Source organism: Moschus berezovskii, chromosome 23, assembly GCF_049115385.1.
Source record: "Moschus berezovskii isolate FMDL1 chromosome 23, NW_MosBer_1.0, whole genome shotgun sequence".
Classification (NCBI taxonomy): Eukaryota; Metazoa; Chordata; class Mammalia; order Artiodactyla; family Moschidae; genus Moschus; species Moschus berezovskii.
Window position 1 is genome coordinate 38926599 of NC_142482.1, and position 16061 is coordinate 38942659.

The 16061-nt window shown below is 51.0% G+C and overlaps 3 protein-coding genes across 7 annotated transcripts; 2 read left to right on the forward strand and 1 right to left on the reverse strand.

Annotated features, from left to right (window-relative positions):
• Positions 1 to 249: 249 nt before the first annotated feature.
• LY6G6C (lymphocyte antigen 6 family member G6C) lies at positions 250 to 2961 on the forward strand. Its single transcript, XM_055406272.2, has 3 exons — positions 250 to 405; positions 1721 to 1831; positions 2285 to 2961. Exons 1-3 carry the CDS (start codon positions 354 to 356, stop codon positions 2497 to 2499), a joined length of 378 nt encoding a protein of 125 aa, XP_055262247.1. The 5' UTR covers positions 250 to 353; the 3' UTR covers positions 2500 to 2961.
• Positions 2962 to 3713: 752 nt separating this feature from the next.
• Positions 3714 to 13189, reverse strand: LY6G6F (lymphocyte antigen 6 family member G6F). Of its 4 annotated transcripts, none has more exons than XM_055406342.2 (6): positions 12940 to 13189; positions 12113 to 12442; positions 11760 to 12023; positions 10695 to 10850; positions 5266 to 5412; positions 3714 to 4010 (listed from the first exon to the last, which is right to left on the reverse strand). In XM_055406342.2, exons 1-6 carry the CDS (start codon positions 12995 to 12997, stop codon positions 3787 to 3789), a joined length of 1179 nt encoding a protein of 392 aa, XP_055262317.1. In that variant the 5' UTR covers positions 12998 to 13189; the 3' UTR covers positions 3714 to 3786. The 4 variants fall into 4 exon arrangements, with proteins under 4 accessions (XP_055262317.1, XP_088687146.1, XP_088687145.1 ...); XM_088831019.1 differs by lacking the exons at positions 3714 to 4010; positions 5266 to 5412 and adding exons at positions 9725 to 10351; positions 10488 to 10554 and having other exon boundaries at positions 12940 to 13172; XM_088831021.1 differs by lacking the exons at positions 3714 to 4010; positions 5266 to 5412 and adding an exon at positions 10512 to 10635 and having other exon boundaries at positions 10691 to 10850; positions 12940 to 13184.
• LOC129543269 (lymphocyte antigen 6G6e-like) lies at positions 6333 to 13446 on the forward strand. Of its 2 annotated transcripts, none has more exons than XM_055406343.2 (4): positions 6333 to 7392; positions 8079 to 8204; positions 8345 to 9731; positions 13233 to 13446. In XM_055406343.2, the coding sequence occupies exons 1-3, from the start codon at positions 7335 to 7337 to the stop codon at positions 8641 to 8643; spliced, it is 483 nt and encodes a 160-aa protein (XP_055262318.2). In that variant the 5' UTR covers positions 6333 to 7334; the 3' UTR covers positions 8644 to 9731; positions 13233 to 13446. The 2 variants fall into 2 exon arrangements, with proteins under 2 accessions (XP_055262318.2, XP_055262320.2); XM_055406345.2 differs by having other exon boundaries at positions 6333 to 7386.
• Positions 13447 to 16061: the final 2615 nt, after the last annotated feature.

A 16061-nucleotide genomic window follows, 5' to 3' on the forward strand; every position in this document is an offset into this window, starting at 1 on the left:
CCAGCCACTATAACATCACAGGGGCCTTTAGTGATACTTCTCCAGAGGATTAGGCAGACAGAGATGTTACTCCTGGGGGCCAGGAGGGTGTGTCTTAGACGGAAACCAAGAAGCGAAATGGAGTTAGTCACCTGCACCTGCCCTCCCCACACCTGTCTCTCCCATCCCCATCCCACTCCTCCACTGGGTCCTGCTTAGCCCCTCCCTAAATGGGGAAGGAGGGGCCACCAGAGGCCAGGGAGGGAGGGACTGTTGTGCTTATAAACTCCAAAAAGGCTACTCAAGTCCCAGAGCGAGAGCCGGATCCCTGAAGTCCTGCTCTGTCGGCTGCTGCCATTCTCAGGACCCTCACCATGAGAGTCCTTCTCCTGCTCTCCTTGTCTGCTCTGCTCTGCTGGGTCTCAGGTGAGCCCCTGGGGCCCCTCAGGATGTGGTTCACCTGGTCAGGATTTTTAAACCCTGCCCCAGCCACTGCCCTACAGTACCCATGGATCCCAAGCACCCTCAGACCCTTGGCTCGGCTCTCCTGGGCCCCTGTGACAGGGTCCTTGCTCTGTTGTCCCCCATCTCCATCCTTCAGCCTCTTCACTACCTCTGAAACCCACTCTTCTAACTGCCCAGGGTTACAGGTTCCCGGTTCCCCAATTCTCATAAACTCTCATATCCAGTTCCCCTTCCAACCCCACTCGAGGATCCAGTTTACCTGCTTTCTCCTCTCTCCAACTGCACTCAGCCAGGGCGTCCTCCCAGAAACCTAGGCATCCGGTTGCGGCTTCTTTTGCCACCCATCCTCCCATCTACTGCATCAGGGACTTTGTGCTCTGTCCCTCAAGCAGTGGTCTTTCCTAGATCCCCTCCCCGCCCTGCTCCCCCTTGCAGTGCATACTTCCAGGGACACAAGCTCTGTGTAGGATTCCAGGGAGCCAGGGAGATTCCCCAGCCTTCTAGGGAGAGAATGTCAAGGTTGCTCACCCCCAGGATGAGGTGGGTTTCACTGAGAGGCGATCACCAGGCTCCTCCACCCATGGCCTGAACTCTTCCTTCTCTCAAACCTTGAATCAGATGTGGCAGGAACCTTGGGGGTGCCACCTTCTGCACTCATCCACTCCATTTGGGTTAAGTGCTCAGATCTATTCTGATGATCTGCCTCTCAGATACTACTCCTTTCCGTCAGAGACCTACCAGGGTGGGAGGATTTATTTCAGGTCTGCTTCCTCTTCCCACACCCTTGGCAGCCACAGGAGGTAAAGAATGCTTTGCTTAACTAGCCCCCCCAGGTGGCTTTCTTGCCCGCCTTAAGCTCCAAGCCATTCCTGCAAGGGTTGTAACCTCCACGATTGATTTTTACTTTGAATATTTCTTCCCATTTCATCTCTTCATCTGTAACCTTCTGAATTCCTTCATCTTCTCCCTAGACACCTACACAGTCCTTCCCAGGGATAGTCTCACATTCCATCCACCCCCAGCCCCATTGTTGGTAACTTCCCCTCTTGACTCATCTCCAGATGGGTTGGAGTGAAGAAAGATGTTTAGGGTGTGGGCCATTCACAGACCAACTCCACCCTCACCCACTTCTACAATTTTTGCATCCCTTACCTGTTCTGTCCCTAGCAGACCAAACAGGTCAGAACCCCAACTTGACTGACTCCTCTCCAACCCCACCCACCGGCTTGGCTCATCCCTTGGTGAGTCATATATTCTGTCACTTGTGTCTTCCCAGCTGATATTCGATGTCACTCGTGCTACAAGCTCCCAGTGCTGGGCTGTGTGGACCGGAAGTCCTGCCGCCTGGAACCAGGACATCAATGCCTGACAACCCACGCGTACATAGGTACCATCCCCTTCTTCAGTGGGGAGTGGGGGCCAGTGGGGGACTCTATGGCTGGGGCTGAGGTGGAACAGAGAACTACAGCAATGATAATATTTGGCCAAGGATTACTGTTTCCCAGGCACCATCCTGTATCTTCACATGGGTTGTTTGAATTTATGTTCATGACATCTTATGATGTGAATGCTATTATTATATTGAGGAAACAGCCTCTGAAAGAGACAGGAATAGGTCCAAAGCTTCATGGGCAACAAGTGATAGGCCCGGGATTGGAGTGAGGGGGCAGGGTAAGGAAGTGCACGAGAAAGGTTAGACTGAGAAGAGATACAGAACGGCAGGGCCAGGGGCAGAGTTGGGAAGGATGGAAGCCTGAATGGGGTGCATGGGATGGGGAGATGGGCCCAGGCATGCCAGGTGCCTGTCTTTACTAACCTCTTTGCTCCTTCCTAACCCCAGGGAAGATGTGGGTTTTCTCCCGACTCGACTGTGGCACACCAGGAGAGCCCTGTAAGCCGGCAGTCAACCAAACCAACCAGAAAGGGGGCCTGACCTATAACACCACCTGCTGCAGCCAGGACAACTGCAATAGCCCAGCCCCTCGGCCCACACCGGCCCTGACCCTTGTCTTCCTCACCTCCTTGGCTGGCCTCGGCCTCTGGCTCTTGCACTGAGACTGGCTCCATGACTGCCCCTCCTTCCATCTGCCTTCGCCTGAGCCTCTCTTCTTGTGTCTCCATACCCCCTGCTTCCTTTTGCTCAGAAAAGCATCTTTCCAGATGCTTCACATTGCTTTAACTAGACAGCAGTCTCTCCATCCATCTTTCCACTCACGCCCTCCCAGAGGGCTCTGCTTTCCCAGAGAGACCCTTCCCATTTCCCTCAACACCACTCCAGATCCTCCATTGCTTCCAGGGAGAGCTCCCCACTTTGCTTCCTGTGCTTTCCTCTGCCCTGTGTGAGGAGCAATTGGAATCTGGGCCTGAAATGGAGTTCTGTCCTGTCCCCAGTGAAGGCTGCCAGGAAGCACCTGATAACCTCACCTGATGAGCTGACACTTCAAATCCTGGCTCCCATACATACCTCATCCCCTTGCCCACCCCTTTCCATTCCAAGTAATAAATGTGTAGAATGGATCTACTGTGTGTTTATTGTCAGAAGATCTATTGTTAGCAGCCCCCTCCCAGGAAATAACACTCTCAGCCCCCACCCTCACCAAAGGGCCCTTCAGGGAGTTTCTCTGGGAGGCCAGGGTTGGGGCAAAGGGAGAAACAGGTTTTTCAGACTTGTCCTTTCTTCCAGTGTCTGGGGGTGGCCCAGTATTTGGAGAAACAATCTTTATCCTATATTTAGGCCACACCTGTGTTGTACTGCCAAGAAGGAGGTGCCAGCCTGACTTGTGGGCTCCTCAGAAGGGGCAGGAGAGTTGCACAGGGGTGGGGCCTAGGACCCTCCTTCCAGGCCTCAGTCCCTCAGGTTAGAGTCAGAGGCCTCACCTGGCCTAGTAGGTGGGGGTAGCAAGGCACTGTCCTGTCACCGTGTTTACATTTCCTTTCTCAATTCCAAATGGTCATATTGGGAGTCAAGTTGCCAATGAGGGGAAGGGGAACAAGCCCAGACAACCAGACTCACTGGTTCCTGGTGGCCAGCCCAGAGCCCGCTCCCCTCAGTGATCCTTGTTGCTAAGAAAGACTCTCCCTGGCAACAGGTAGGAGTCACTTAGGGCAGATTCTCCATTGTCCTTTGGGGTTTAGTTGGTTAAGAAGTGTACCATTGTAGCTAAGTCCTTGTAGCTGATCCTTGGTAACCCCTAAACTAGAGCCTGGATGCCCCTGTATTACCCCTTCAGCCCTCCTATCAACAAAAGATGGAATTTTCCAGTCAGCTCTGGAGTGGTCAATAGATTTTAATGGCTCACACATCTCCTTCATTTCCTTGCTGCCTTCTCCTCCCCGATCCCATTACCCTCTCCAGAGTCCTGGCAAGAGCCAGGCCAGCGTGGTGACTGCTGCAGCCACGATGCTCACAGGGGCTGCCGTGCTCGCCACAGCACTGTTGCACAGGTCACCAACGCAGCAGTCCCTGTGGGTCGTATAAGTCACGTCTCCCACCACTTCTGTCTCCACTCGATTGCAATGATGGGCTGCCACGCAGGCTGGATGGTGATGAATCAGGGTCACTGAGGCTGAGAGAGAAAATGAGACGGGGGTGTTGCACTCCTGGCTTGAGGACTTGCCTTCTGGGGCAGAGCAGATATGATTTCAAGGAGCCCAGAGGGATCCTCCGCTCCCTCAAAAAACACCTCCCTGAAACCAAGTGATCACAGTTAACATGCTGACATCGTGAAGCCCTAACAGCATCCACTGAAAGGGACAAACATCACTTCTTTCCCAAAACTCAGGACCTCACTCTAATCATAAGAAAATATCAGGTTAATCCAAATTGCAGGACATTCTTTAACGCATCAGTATCAAGTATCAGAGATCAAGTAAAAGTATCAAGATCAAGAAATACAAAGAAAAAAAAAGTGTCAATATCATGGAATCAAAGGAAGACTCAGCACGGTCAGAGAGGTGACAACTGAGATAGGAGAGCAGAAGGCGGTGGATCCTGGACCAGAAAAAGGACATAAAAGGGACAACAGGCTACATCGAGTAAGGTCTGTAGATTAGTCCTACTGAAGCAGTGTTATTTTCTGATTTTGCTAATTGTACTGCGGTTATATGGGCTTCCCAGTTGGCTCAGTGGTAAAGAATCTGTCTGCCAATGCAGGAGATGCAGAAGACCAAGATTCGATCCTTGGGTTGGGAAGATCTCCTAGAGATGGAAATGGCAACCCACTCCAGTATTCTGGCCTGGAAAATCCCATGGACAGAGGAGCCTGGTGGGCTGCAGTCCATAGGGTCACAGAGAGTCAGACACAATTGAGCGACTAAGACGCTGAGCACACACACTACGGTTATTTAAGACATTAACATTAAAGGAAGTTGAGTAAGGATATACAGCGCTAACCTGTACTATTTTTGAATAAAATTAACTTCTCTGTCAATCTGAAATTATTTTGAAATTAAAAAAAATTAGAATATACATACACACATACCTCCCTGGACCTTAGCTGATGCCTGAGAGTAGAAGTTTGGTTGAGTATTTCGGTCCCTACCCTCAAGGTAGAGAGCTTTTTCAACCATTTGTGAGTGCATGGGCCTATGAGTCTCTTTCTGGAGGGTAAAGTGGAGGGAGGTAAGGCCACGCAGACAGCAGGCTTCCGGGGGCTCAGTGCCAGGAGCCAGAAGGGGCTCCAGGCCGCTTCATTCTGACAGCGGCACCATCTGCCCAGACCTCTACTGAGCCTGGAAGGTTCTGGAAGCCAGAAGGACTGAAGTAGTAGGGGCTGGAGGCAGGGAGGGGCTGGCAGGAAGGGGGACACACTGAGGACTCACGGTTTCCAGCCAGTTTGGTCTGTGCCAGGTCTGGTTGGGGTTTGCGCTCCAGAAAGCCGCAGCGTTCGCCCTCTCCACAAGTGGTCACCGTCTCTTTGCAGGAGCCGCTGGGGCCTCCACCGCAGTCATAGCACCGCATGCGGTTTCCTGGTGGGAGAGAAAAGGTGCTGGACCAGGCGCTCGGCGGGTGGCTGGCACAGGGCGATGGGCCTCTGTGACAGGCACCCCGGGTGTCTCCTTACCCAAGGCAGCCCCCAGCAAGGTGCTGAGCAGGATCCCAGCAAATAGGGGGTTCATTGCGTCTGCCTGTGTCTGAAGCGCCTCTCCCTCCCACCCACCCCCCTCCCTGGTCTCCGCTCTGCCAGCCTTTTATCCCCGTTGCCTTGGGCTTTATAGGGCAATAAAAAGGGAGGAAAGAGTCAGTCTCCCCTAGAAGGCACCGGGGCCCCAGTGGGGACAGGGAGGCCCCCTTGGGGGAGGCCTCCCCAGGAGAGAAAGAGTGCTCAGCATCCTGTGATGTCCCCGAACTCCTCCATCTCTGAAACACTTCTAAAACGGTGGCCCCAGAACTCCCGGGGGTCCCTAAGACCCTTTCAGAGTGTCCTGGACAGTCTTCCTTTTCCAGCTACATATCTGTCAGATTTTCTTCATATACTCAATCAAAATCCCAACAAGCTGAATGCAAAAGCAGATGTAAAAACCCAGCCATCTTCTATTTCTTCTGTTAAGCCCCATATTAAATAGATTCCCCAAAGGGTAAAGAAATGCCACTCTTCTCACTATACTGTTGGGAAAGAAATTATTTTTCACAAAAATGTGTTTTGTTAACATGTAACAGTTTCTGACCACTGTGTGGGTCTTCCCTGGTAGCTCAGTGGTAAAGAATCCCCTGCCAAAACAGGAGAGGCACATTCCATCCCTGGGTGGGGAAGATCCCCTGGAGGAGGAAATGGCAACCCACTCCAGTATTCTTGCCTGGAAAATTCCATGGACAGAGGAGCCTGGCATGGGGTCGCAAAGGGTCAGACATGACTTAGGGACTAAATAACAACAACAGGTTTATCGCTTTATATTTTTTAATGAATCTGTTAAAATGTTCTGCTTTGATTTCTCATATAGCAAATATTGATATAACTTACATAATAAAAACTCTTTGGGGTCTTCAGTAATTTTTGAGTGTAAAGAGGTCCTGAGATTAAAAAATGGTTTTGAAAACTGCTACTCAATGGATACCTCTGTCTCCTTTGTCTAACTCCCCACCCCGTCTGCCTCTAACTCCTAGTACAGTCTGCCCTGATTCCCCAGGTGCTGACTCTTCTCCCCAGTCTCTTAAGCCCCAGTCTTCCAGGCTCTACCCCCGACCCCAAATCTTATCCCTGCCTTCCTTTCTAGTCTTTCTGAACCCTACCCCTGCACCAGTGGAAATACATCAGTCCCTCTGGCCTCACCCATGATTAGTTATTTCCTCTAACGTAGTAAAGCTGGGAGAGATAATTATGGGGTACGGATGTTGAAGCTTGGGGGATCAAAGGGATGGGCAGCTAGGTGGGGTCCGTAGCTGCGTGTGCATGTGGGTGGGTGGGGGCTTGCTGAGTCCACACTCAAACACCACCCGTAAACAGATCTGGGCCAGGGCTGTTTAGGAGAGTGACCTTGAGAGACTTAAATGCACAGAAGGGGAAGACAGACAAACAAAAACAAGAAGATGAGAGAGCAAAGAGCAGCTTGAGACAAGGAGAGGGAGGCAGAGGAGGAGGAGGGAAAGTGACAGACGCCGACAGACACCATTCAAGAGCGCCAGACGAAGCTAAGAGTAAACTGCAAGAATAGAGAAGACCCTCAGTGCAAGAGCAGGCTCCAGTAGGAGGCAGGGAGGGTGTGAGAGCTTTGGGGCCAGGAACTCTCCTGTTTCAGGCTGTTGAGTCTGGTCCCCGTTCCGCCTCACCCTCAGATTCACTCCCTAGGTGTGTTTGTTTACTGGTCCCTCCCTGTCTCACTCAGATGCTCCAGCTCTAGGATCTCTGGGTGCAGATCACATTCTCCCAGACTCCTGAGCCCTGGGTCCAGACATGGGTACCTCCAGCATCTTCCTCTGCCTCCTGTTCCTTGGTGGGGCGCTGGGTAAGGGTGAGCCGGAGAATCCTTGGTGACAGGGAGCAGGGTAGGGTGGTGGTGGTGGCAGGGGTTTGTGGAGGAGCCTGAGAGCTAGGGGTACGGGGGTGAGGGAGAGGGTGCTGACTTATGCCGAGGAGAGAGCTGTAGGGGGTTTGGAAAGAGCTACTGGGAATGGTCTCAGGCCAGCCTGATGAGGTGGAACAAGAAAGATTTCCTTTCAAAAGCATTTGAGAATAACTGTCTCTTCCCTGTGGCATCTTTGACAAGCCTCTGTCTCCCCTGACCGTTATCTCACCTCTTGCTTTGCTGGGCACCTTGGTCAATGTTAATTCCTATTTTCTCATCCGACTCAGCACCATCTGCTTAACTTCTTCACTGGCATCCCCCCTGGCTCCAGCCTGGCTTTCTGTGTCATTCTCTGCGTTCCCCTCTGACTATCTTGGCTTCTGTTCACGTCTGTGTGTTTCTCGCATGCTCCCTATACCCTTCGTGCCTCTCTGCCTTTTCCTTTTCGCCCATGATCTCCACGCCCTTCTCTGTCTCTTCTAGTTCGGTCTGCTTCTCCCTCCATTTCAGCGCTCCCCTCTCCCCTCTCTGTGTGTTGCCTCTGTCTGTGCAGCCCACTCCCGAGTCTGGGCTGGGCCTCTCACCTGTCCCGTTTGCCTCTCCTCCCTGACGGATCTCCACGGACTCCACAGGTCTTGCCGCCTCCCTGGCCCAGAGACAGCTCCGCTGTTACACCTGCAACTTTGCCAAACCCTGCTACCCGGTTCCCACCAAGTGTCAGGATGATGAAGTTTGTGGCATCAGTATTGGTACCTCAGGTAGGAGGACTCTGGTCTGATGGCGTTCCCTAGGTCTTCCCCACTGCCATCCAACCCTGCCTTTCCTGGGACCCCACGGCCCTTGCCTCCTTTCTGCCTGGCCTCAGCTCCCCCCTCCCCCAACCACCTCTGTCCCATAGATCAGAGTGAGGTCATCGAGCGGAAGGGCTGCCTCCCAAGGGCCGAGTGCTCCCTGCAGGGCCACACCACCTACTGGTTCCGCTCCTACACTCTTCGACACCGCTGCTGCGAGCAGGACCTGTGCAACTCAGCTGCCACACTGCGTCAGCTCCCCAGCCTCCTCCTCATCACCCTGCTTGTCCTTGTGGCCAGCTTCACCTGGGGAGGCCACCAGCCTCCAGTTCAAGACTCCTCCACTGTCATTGCAGCCCTGGCAACACCTGCACAGAGATCTTTGGAGATTCACCCAAGAACCTGATTGTGTCCAGAGATCTCAGATCCGTGGGCCCAACACCTTCACAGGCCCCTCCCCCAACCTGATTCCTCTGGGCCTTGCTCCAGCCCCTAGCTGCCCAGATGTACGTGCCCAGAACCCAGATTCATAAAGAAGATGTGCTCTAAATCCTTGGTCTTTTCTAGAATGCTTGTTTCTGATGCATTCTGTAATCCCCAGCTCTCTGGCAAGGCAGGTGTTTGAAGGAGCTGCGGGTCCCAGGCAAGGGGATGGAAGGAGCATCAAGTGTGATGAGGCAGAGTCCTGCTAGGAAAGGTTGATTTGGTAGATCAGGAAGGAGGGCTTGGGGAACTATGAAGAGTAGTAATAAAGTTCACTGGAAGTTCACTAACACTGCTCTATATGTGTGTGTGTGTGTGTGTACCTGTGCAGGCACACGTGCTATCTCTAACAGCAAGCTAGAGCTGGCTTAGCGGGTTGGGCTAGGGTGCTGGCACCTGAACCACGACTTTCACTTCATCCTCCATCTGTCGTTGGCATCCTCCTTCTTGCCAATAGCTTACCTAAGCCACGGCAGCGTAAAGGTTTTTAGGTGACACCTCCAACAACACTTTTCTCCAGTGAAGCCCAAGCTTGAGCAGATCACAAAGTGGCCCTCGTGGAGTGGTAAGGGTGTGGCTGGGAGGCCAGCTCCATGCTGCCTGAGACTAGCACCAGCACCCTCTCCCATTCCACAAGCCCAGACTTGTTCGTTCACCTATCGCCCAACACGCAGGGCCCAGTTACACACCCACCAGGGAATTCACCCACCCACCGCTGTGGACACTCCCTCTGCCCAGGGAGATAGCTTGTATGTGACTCGTGGGGCCCCCAGGACATCAGGATGATAAGCTGTGCCCTGCTCCGGATGCCACAGGATAAGGAGGGAGAGCGCCTACGATAAGGAGGGAACCGTGGGGTGGCGGCTGGGCAAGGGCACCCCCCACCCGTCCTGATTCAGTTCCCTCCCCTTCCGTCTGAGGAAGTCTGGCGTCTGATTAGAGGCGCTGGTTCTCTCTCAATTTCTTCTTTGTGAGGATGAGATGGCAGTGAGGATCTGGCTTAATTTAGAGGTGAGTCTTGTTTCCACTCTTCTGTCCTTCAATCCTCCTCCTTCATACTTCCAATTTTCTTCTCTCTCTCCGTCTCGTCCCTTTTCCTGTGACTGGAGCCTCTTTGCTTCCCTCTTCTTCAGTTTCTATCATTTGTGCTTTGGTACCCCCAAGGTACCACTACTCAAATGGTACCTGATTCTCTGCCACTGATTCTCTGATTCTCTACCACTGCTCAAGTCTCTGGATTCCTGTCTTCTTTCTTCCCATCCTCACCTCTCCCCAGCCCCTGCCAGTTACCCCAGGCTCCCCTGAACTCTATGGTACTGCAGGCTCAGGGCCACCCCTCCACTGGCTACTGTGAGACAGGAAACCACACCCTTTCATAGGTGACATCGTGGAATAATGCTTCTTCTTTCCTTCAGCCCCCAGTCCCTTAACACACACACACACACACACACACACACACACACACACACAGCTTGGCTGGAGACCAACTGGACTGTGAAATAGCACTCCCAGCCCCTCCCCTCCTTGCCAAGGTTTTTGGGAATCCTTCAGGTGCCAGATGGCCAGGGAGTCAGCAGGTCACACTTCCTAGCAGATGTCTTGAAGATCATCTGGTTTTAGGGGTAGGTGGGCTGTGGGTTTTGCAAAGCAGAAAGACAGATTAAGGATACTTCCATCCTCCACCTCCTCGGGAACCAGCATCCCATCCCCACCCCAACTTCAGTCTCCTCCGGGATTTAAGCCTCTGCCCCCTGAGTAGCTCCTCACCTGAGATGGGCCAAATGGATATTCTCATAGACCTGGATCTCGGGTTTGAAGTGAGGAAATGAGGCATCTGGAGAGAAAAAGCCATATGAGGTGCAGCAGAGAAGTCACCAGGTGACTCAGAGCTGTCTCCCTTACCCCACCTTCTCCCCTGAGAAGAAGGGTAGAGAGGCAAGATATGAGTCCACCCTCTGGGAAGGAGGGACTCACTTCTGTGTTGAGCCCCCTGGGCCCTCTGCCTCCAGAGCATGACGCCGAGGACCACAATGGTGAACCCCTGGCCCACTGTGAGCAACAGCGTCAGGATCCAGGCCACATCCCAGCCTGCGGAAGGGGCACAGAGGGCAGGGGAGGCATCCCTGGAGGCTGCAGTTAAGGGCAGGACAAGAGGGATTAGGAGGGAGGCTGGGAGGGGAGTCTGTCCCTTGTGCCCCAAAGAGAGGCTTTCCCCCCATAGTTTGGTGGGTTTTTCCAAAAGAAGACTTCCTTGCCCCCACTATCCACTACCACACTTAGCCTCTCACCCTGACCTCATGAACCAACATTGATAGAGAATGGTGATGCCCCCCAGGCTACATATGGACGGCTAACTCTGGGTTGGACCATCAACCATAACAGTGATTTTTTCCCTCATGCCCTACACAGTAATTCACCCTTTTAAGAAAATAAGAAAGTGCCTTCTGGTTATTCATTCTTCCAATCTTCTACTCCACAGGCATTCGCTGAGTGCCCACCACATGCCAGACCCCAGATTATGTGCTGAGGACGTAGAGGGAAATAAAACCCCATCACTGCCCTTTGCTTACCAAAATAATGGCCATTTGCTCCTCCCTCCTGCCTTGTGAATGGGTTATTCTACATCCAATAGCATTCTTTCTCTGTATAATGGACTTCTTATTGTAAAACAATTATATATTTTTTCTCCTTCTGCCTCCACCATCAATGGGCCATTATAACATTGGTGCATATATCCTTTTTTCAACAAACAACTGCCCCAGCAGTAATTCTTACTTCTTCCTTTTTGCTAAGGGATATTCCACAAAAATTATAGATTATCCACCAGAATTCTTCTTCTCCCTGTTGGCTTATGGTCTATCCGATGAGAAAGCTGGCTTAACCAACCCCCTTTTCTGTTATGGATTCAATTGAGAAAAAAAAAAAAAAGCCCTCCTCCTATAGGCAGGAGGAAAATAACAGCCAATAACAGATTCCCTAGCTAGCAGTAGGAGATGTGTTGGAGGCAAAAATCCCTTCCCCTATTGTCACTCAGTTCACCTGCCAGGCTAAAGCTGATCCCTTTCTTCTGAGGCACAAGGCAGTGGATGATTCCTGGTTTACGTGCCCTGGGCTCATGAAGCCCCTCCCCAGGACACACCAAGAGCAGGGTAGCCCCATCACCCCAGAAGGACTGCACATTCCCCTTCACAGGACCCTTCCCCTCCTGCCAGGTCACAGAGTCCAGGCTCCTGGCAGGAACCACAGAGCACAGGAGGACAGAGCAGGAAGATCCATCTGCAGCCCTCGCAGAGAACTGGGATCCTGGAGGGAGGGAGAGAGAGACTGCTCAGTTCTTTGTCTGGACTTCCCTGGCTCCCAGCAGCCCCTGGTCTGCACGACCCCCCACTCACCTCTGAGCACGGAGACGTCATACACCCTCCAGTTCTGGTACCTGTAGCGCTGACCCAGCACGGCACACCAGTACCGCCCGGCGTCTCCTGCCTTGGACCCTTCCAGCCACAAAGAGTAGTTTCCCAGCAGTTTGAGCCTGGATTCCCTTCTGGGCTTCCCAGGGTCTGGGGAGGGCCTGGCCACTTGGACATGGGCCACTAAAGCAGTGGAGGAGCCTGCTGCTGGGCTGCGGAACCAGGACAGTAATTCGTCCCCATGCAGGGCGGGTGGTGAAGGACATGGCAGCTCCAGTGCATCCCCCAAGACCACATAGATGGCCTGGATGCTGTCTGTGGGGAGGGAGCGGTGTGAGACCAAAGACCTCCATCAGGTCAGCGATCCCACCCCTCCACCAACCAGCCCTGGCTTCCTCCCTTCTGGGGTCCCCCAGCACTGGGCCTGACTGTGAGCTCCTTTTTCAAGTGACAGCTACAAAAAAGTGAGGCGGAGAGAAGAGGGTAAGGCTTTCCTCACCTCTCCTCCAGCAAATGCGGGGATCTGAGGGCAGGAGGGTGAAGGCTGGAATAGCTGACAAATGCCCGTATCCCTTCCTTTCACTTTTCCTTTTCTGGATGAGCATTTACTTGTCCGCACTTATTTTCTAAAGGTGCCTGATCTGGACCTTCATTGACTCTGAATCTTTCCTAATATTAGAGGCAGGGGGAGGTCAACTGGGGTAGATCTATCTCCTTGAGCCAAACACCTACCCAGACCCCTAAGGAGAAACAGCAGCAGTCCCTCCTGACCCTGTGGAGAAGTGAAGAATCCCCCTACCCTTGCTCCTTACCTGCTTCAGCCTGGGGAAGCCCATGTAGGAACAGAAGGAGGAGGAATAAGACAGCCATGGGGAGAGCTTACCAAGTTCTCTTGCCTGGGACCTGCTATTCCCAGGGAGGAAACAGAGCCCAGATAAAAGCCTATATTCCCTAGTCTAGAGTGATATGGGCCTCTGAGGGGGATGGGGATGCCGGGGAGATAAAGCCCAGCTGAACGTCCACTGGGGAAAAAGTAGCAACCACCTTTCCATGCCAAGAAAGGACCAGTTGAGGCCGCTCCAACCATAATCTCCTCACCCTTCAGACTCCACATCGGCTGAAGAACTCAGATCAAAGACTCTCCGTGCTAAGAAGCCTGTGCAGGGACTTGCCTGGTGGTCCAGTGGCTGAGACTCCACACTCCCAATGCAGGGGCCCCAGGGTTCTATCCCTGGTCAAGGAACTAGATCCCACCTGCCGCAACAAAAGATCCTGCATGCCACAACTATTCATAAAATAAAAAGATCCTACAACTACGACCCAGCGCAGCCAAATAAATAAATTAATTAAAATAAATTGAAAAAGGACTTCCCTGGTGATCTAGTGGTTAAGAATTTGCCTGCCAATTCAGGGGACATGGGTTTGACCCTTGGTCTGGGGGCTTAGTTGCTAGCCTGCCTGCAATGTAGGAGACCCAGGTTCAATCCCTGGGTCAGGAAGATCCCCTGGAGAAGGAAATGGCAACCTACTCCAGTATCCTTGTCAGCAAAATCCTGTGGACAGAGTAGCCTGGCAGGCTACAGTCCACGAGGTCACAAAGAGTCGGATATGACTGAGTAACACTTTCACTTTCTGGGAAGGTCCCACATGCAGTGGGGTAACAGCCCATAGGCACAACTACCAAGCCTGTGTTCTGGAACCCATGCCCCGAAACAAGAGAAGCCCGTGTACTGCAATCAGAGAGTAGCCCCCTCTCACTGCAATTAGAGAAAGCCCTCATGCAGCAACAAAGACCCAGCACAACCAAAAATAAATAAGTAAAAATTTTAAAAAATTATAAAAACAAAGAACTACTAAAAATTTTTTTAAAAAAAAGAGAGAGAGAGAGAAGAAGCCTGTGCAGAAGGGGTCATGGCTGTCCACCTCCCATCAGTCTGAAAGTACATTCCGTGTTCTCTCCTCCAATTCAAGAGACTAGCCATAAGGGAAGAAGCTGAGTCTTCATCTTGGTTTCCAGGGAATCCAGCACAAGTCAGCATACTCAGTCAGAACTCCCTAAATAACTGAGAATGACTTCCTTTGTGGCTGCCTGGAACATTCCAGACTGCTTCTGAGCCCCTGATGAGTATATTAAGTCGTTACTCAAGAAGAAGAATAGCAGGGGCCTAGAGAAATCACTGTGTATCCCTTTGCCCCAGAGAGGATTCTCTTAAGGTAGCTCTTCATATTGCTCTCATAGTGTCTTAATGTGTTATTTATTTTTAAAGGTTATTTTTGAAATTGTTTTTGATGAACTATTTCATTCACACCAAATACTACATCTAACATACAACTGTACAATGGCTAAATAAACTGTGGTATATTCACATAACGATAGCAACAAGAATGAACAAGTCACAATGACATGCAACAAGGTTGAATCTCACAAATATGAGAGTTAAGTCCAAAACAAAGGGCACGTGCTGTATGATTCCGTGTATATAAAGTTCATTGTTGTTGCTTAGTCATTAAGTGATATTTGACTCTTTTGTGAACCCACGGACTGTAGCCCACCAGGCTCCTCTGTCCATGGGATTTCCCAGGCAAGATTACTGGAGTGGGTTGCCATTTCCTTCTCCAGGGGATCTTCCTGACCCAGGGCTTCCCTGGTGGCTCAGATGGTAAAGAGTCTGCCTGTAAAGCGGGAGACCCGGGTTCAATCCCTGGGTGGGGAAGATCCCCTGGAGAAGGAAATGGCAATCCACTCCAGTATTCTTGCCTGGAAAATCCCATGGATGGAGAAGCCTGGCAGGCTACATTCCATGGGGTCGAAAAGAGTCTGACATGACCTGACCCAGGGATCAAACCCGCATCTCCTTCATTGACAGGGGATTCTTTACCACTGAGGCACCTGGGGAGCACCTATATAAAGTTCAAAAACAGGCAAAAGTAACCTCTGAAGTTAAATTAAAATAGTGGTTACCCATGGAAGGATCTAGATATTATCATACTAAATGAAATAAGCATGCATCATACTAAGTCACTTCAGTCGTGTCCAACTCTTTGTGATCCTATGGACTGGCTCCTCTGTCCATAGGATTCTCCAGGCAAAAATACTGGAGTGGGTTGCCACACCCTCCTTGAGGGGATCTTCCCCATCCTTGTTGCTTAAGTCTCCTGCATTGGCAGGCGGGTTCTTTACCACTAGCGCCACCTGGGAAGCCCAAATGAAGTAAGTCAGAAAGACAAGTACCATATGACATCACTTACATGACACAAATGAATTTATCTATGAATCAGACTCACAGATATATTTAACTAGTGCACCTTTCTATATGTGTTTACTACAATGAAAAGCTAAAGGGTTTATATATTATGTAGGTGTAAGGTACAAAGAAAAAAAACAGTATACCTTTTGAGAAATAGAATATTACCCTTTCAGCCAACGATCCTTTATACTGTGTAACAGTGTTATACATTTGCTCTTTATGTTTCACATAATTGATCATTGAATTTTATGTGTTTTTTAATTTTATACTATGGTGTCATGTTGTGTGTAATTGTGGTTCTGAGAATTGTTCACGCTTGAGTGAGATAATTCATCCTTTTGTTTTTAACCAGTGTTTCACACATCTTAACAATACTGAATCTTCCTATTCATAACCATGGCGTAGCTCTCTATTCAAGCCTTCGTTTACCTCTTTCAGTAATTTTTGTAATTTGTTCCTAAAATCTTGCATTTCTTTTCTTAGATATATTCCTAGATAGCTTTTTTGCTACTCTTTTCAAAGGCTAATCTTACCCCTTGTTCCCACTGTCGCTCGAGAGTCTGCCAATATTAAGGGGCAGAAAAAAGTGACTTAACCATGTCTCATGATAGTTCTAACTCTCCACGATCCAAACGCCTCCACTAATTTCTGACCACTGCTGCTCCCGTAGCTCCAAGTGCCGGAAA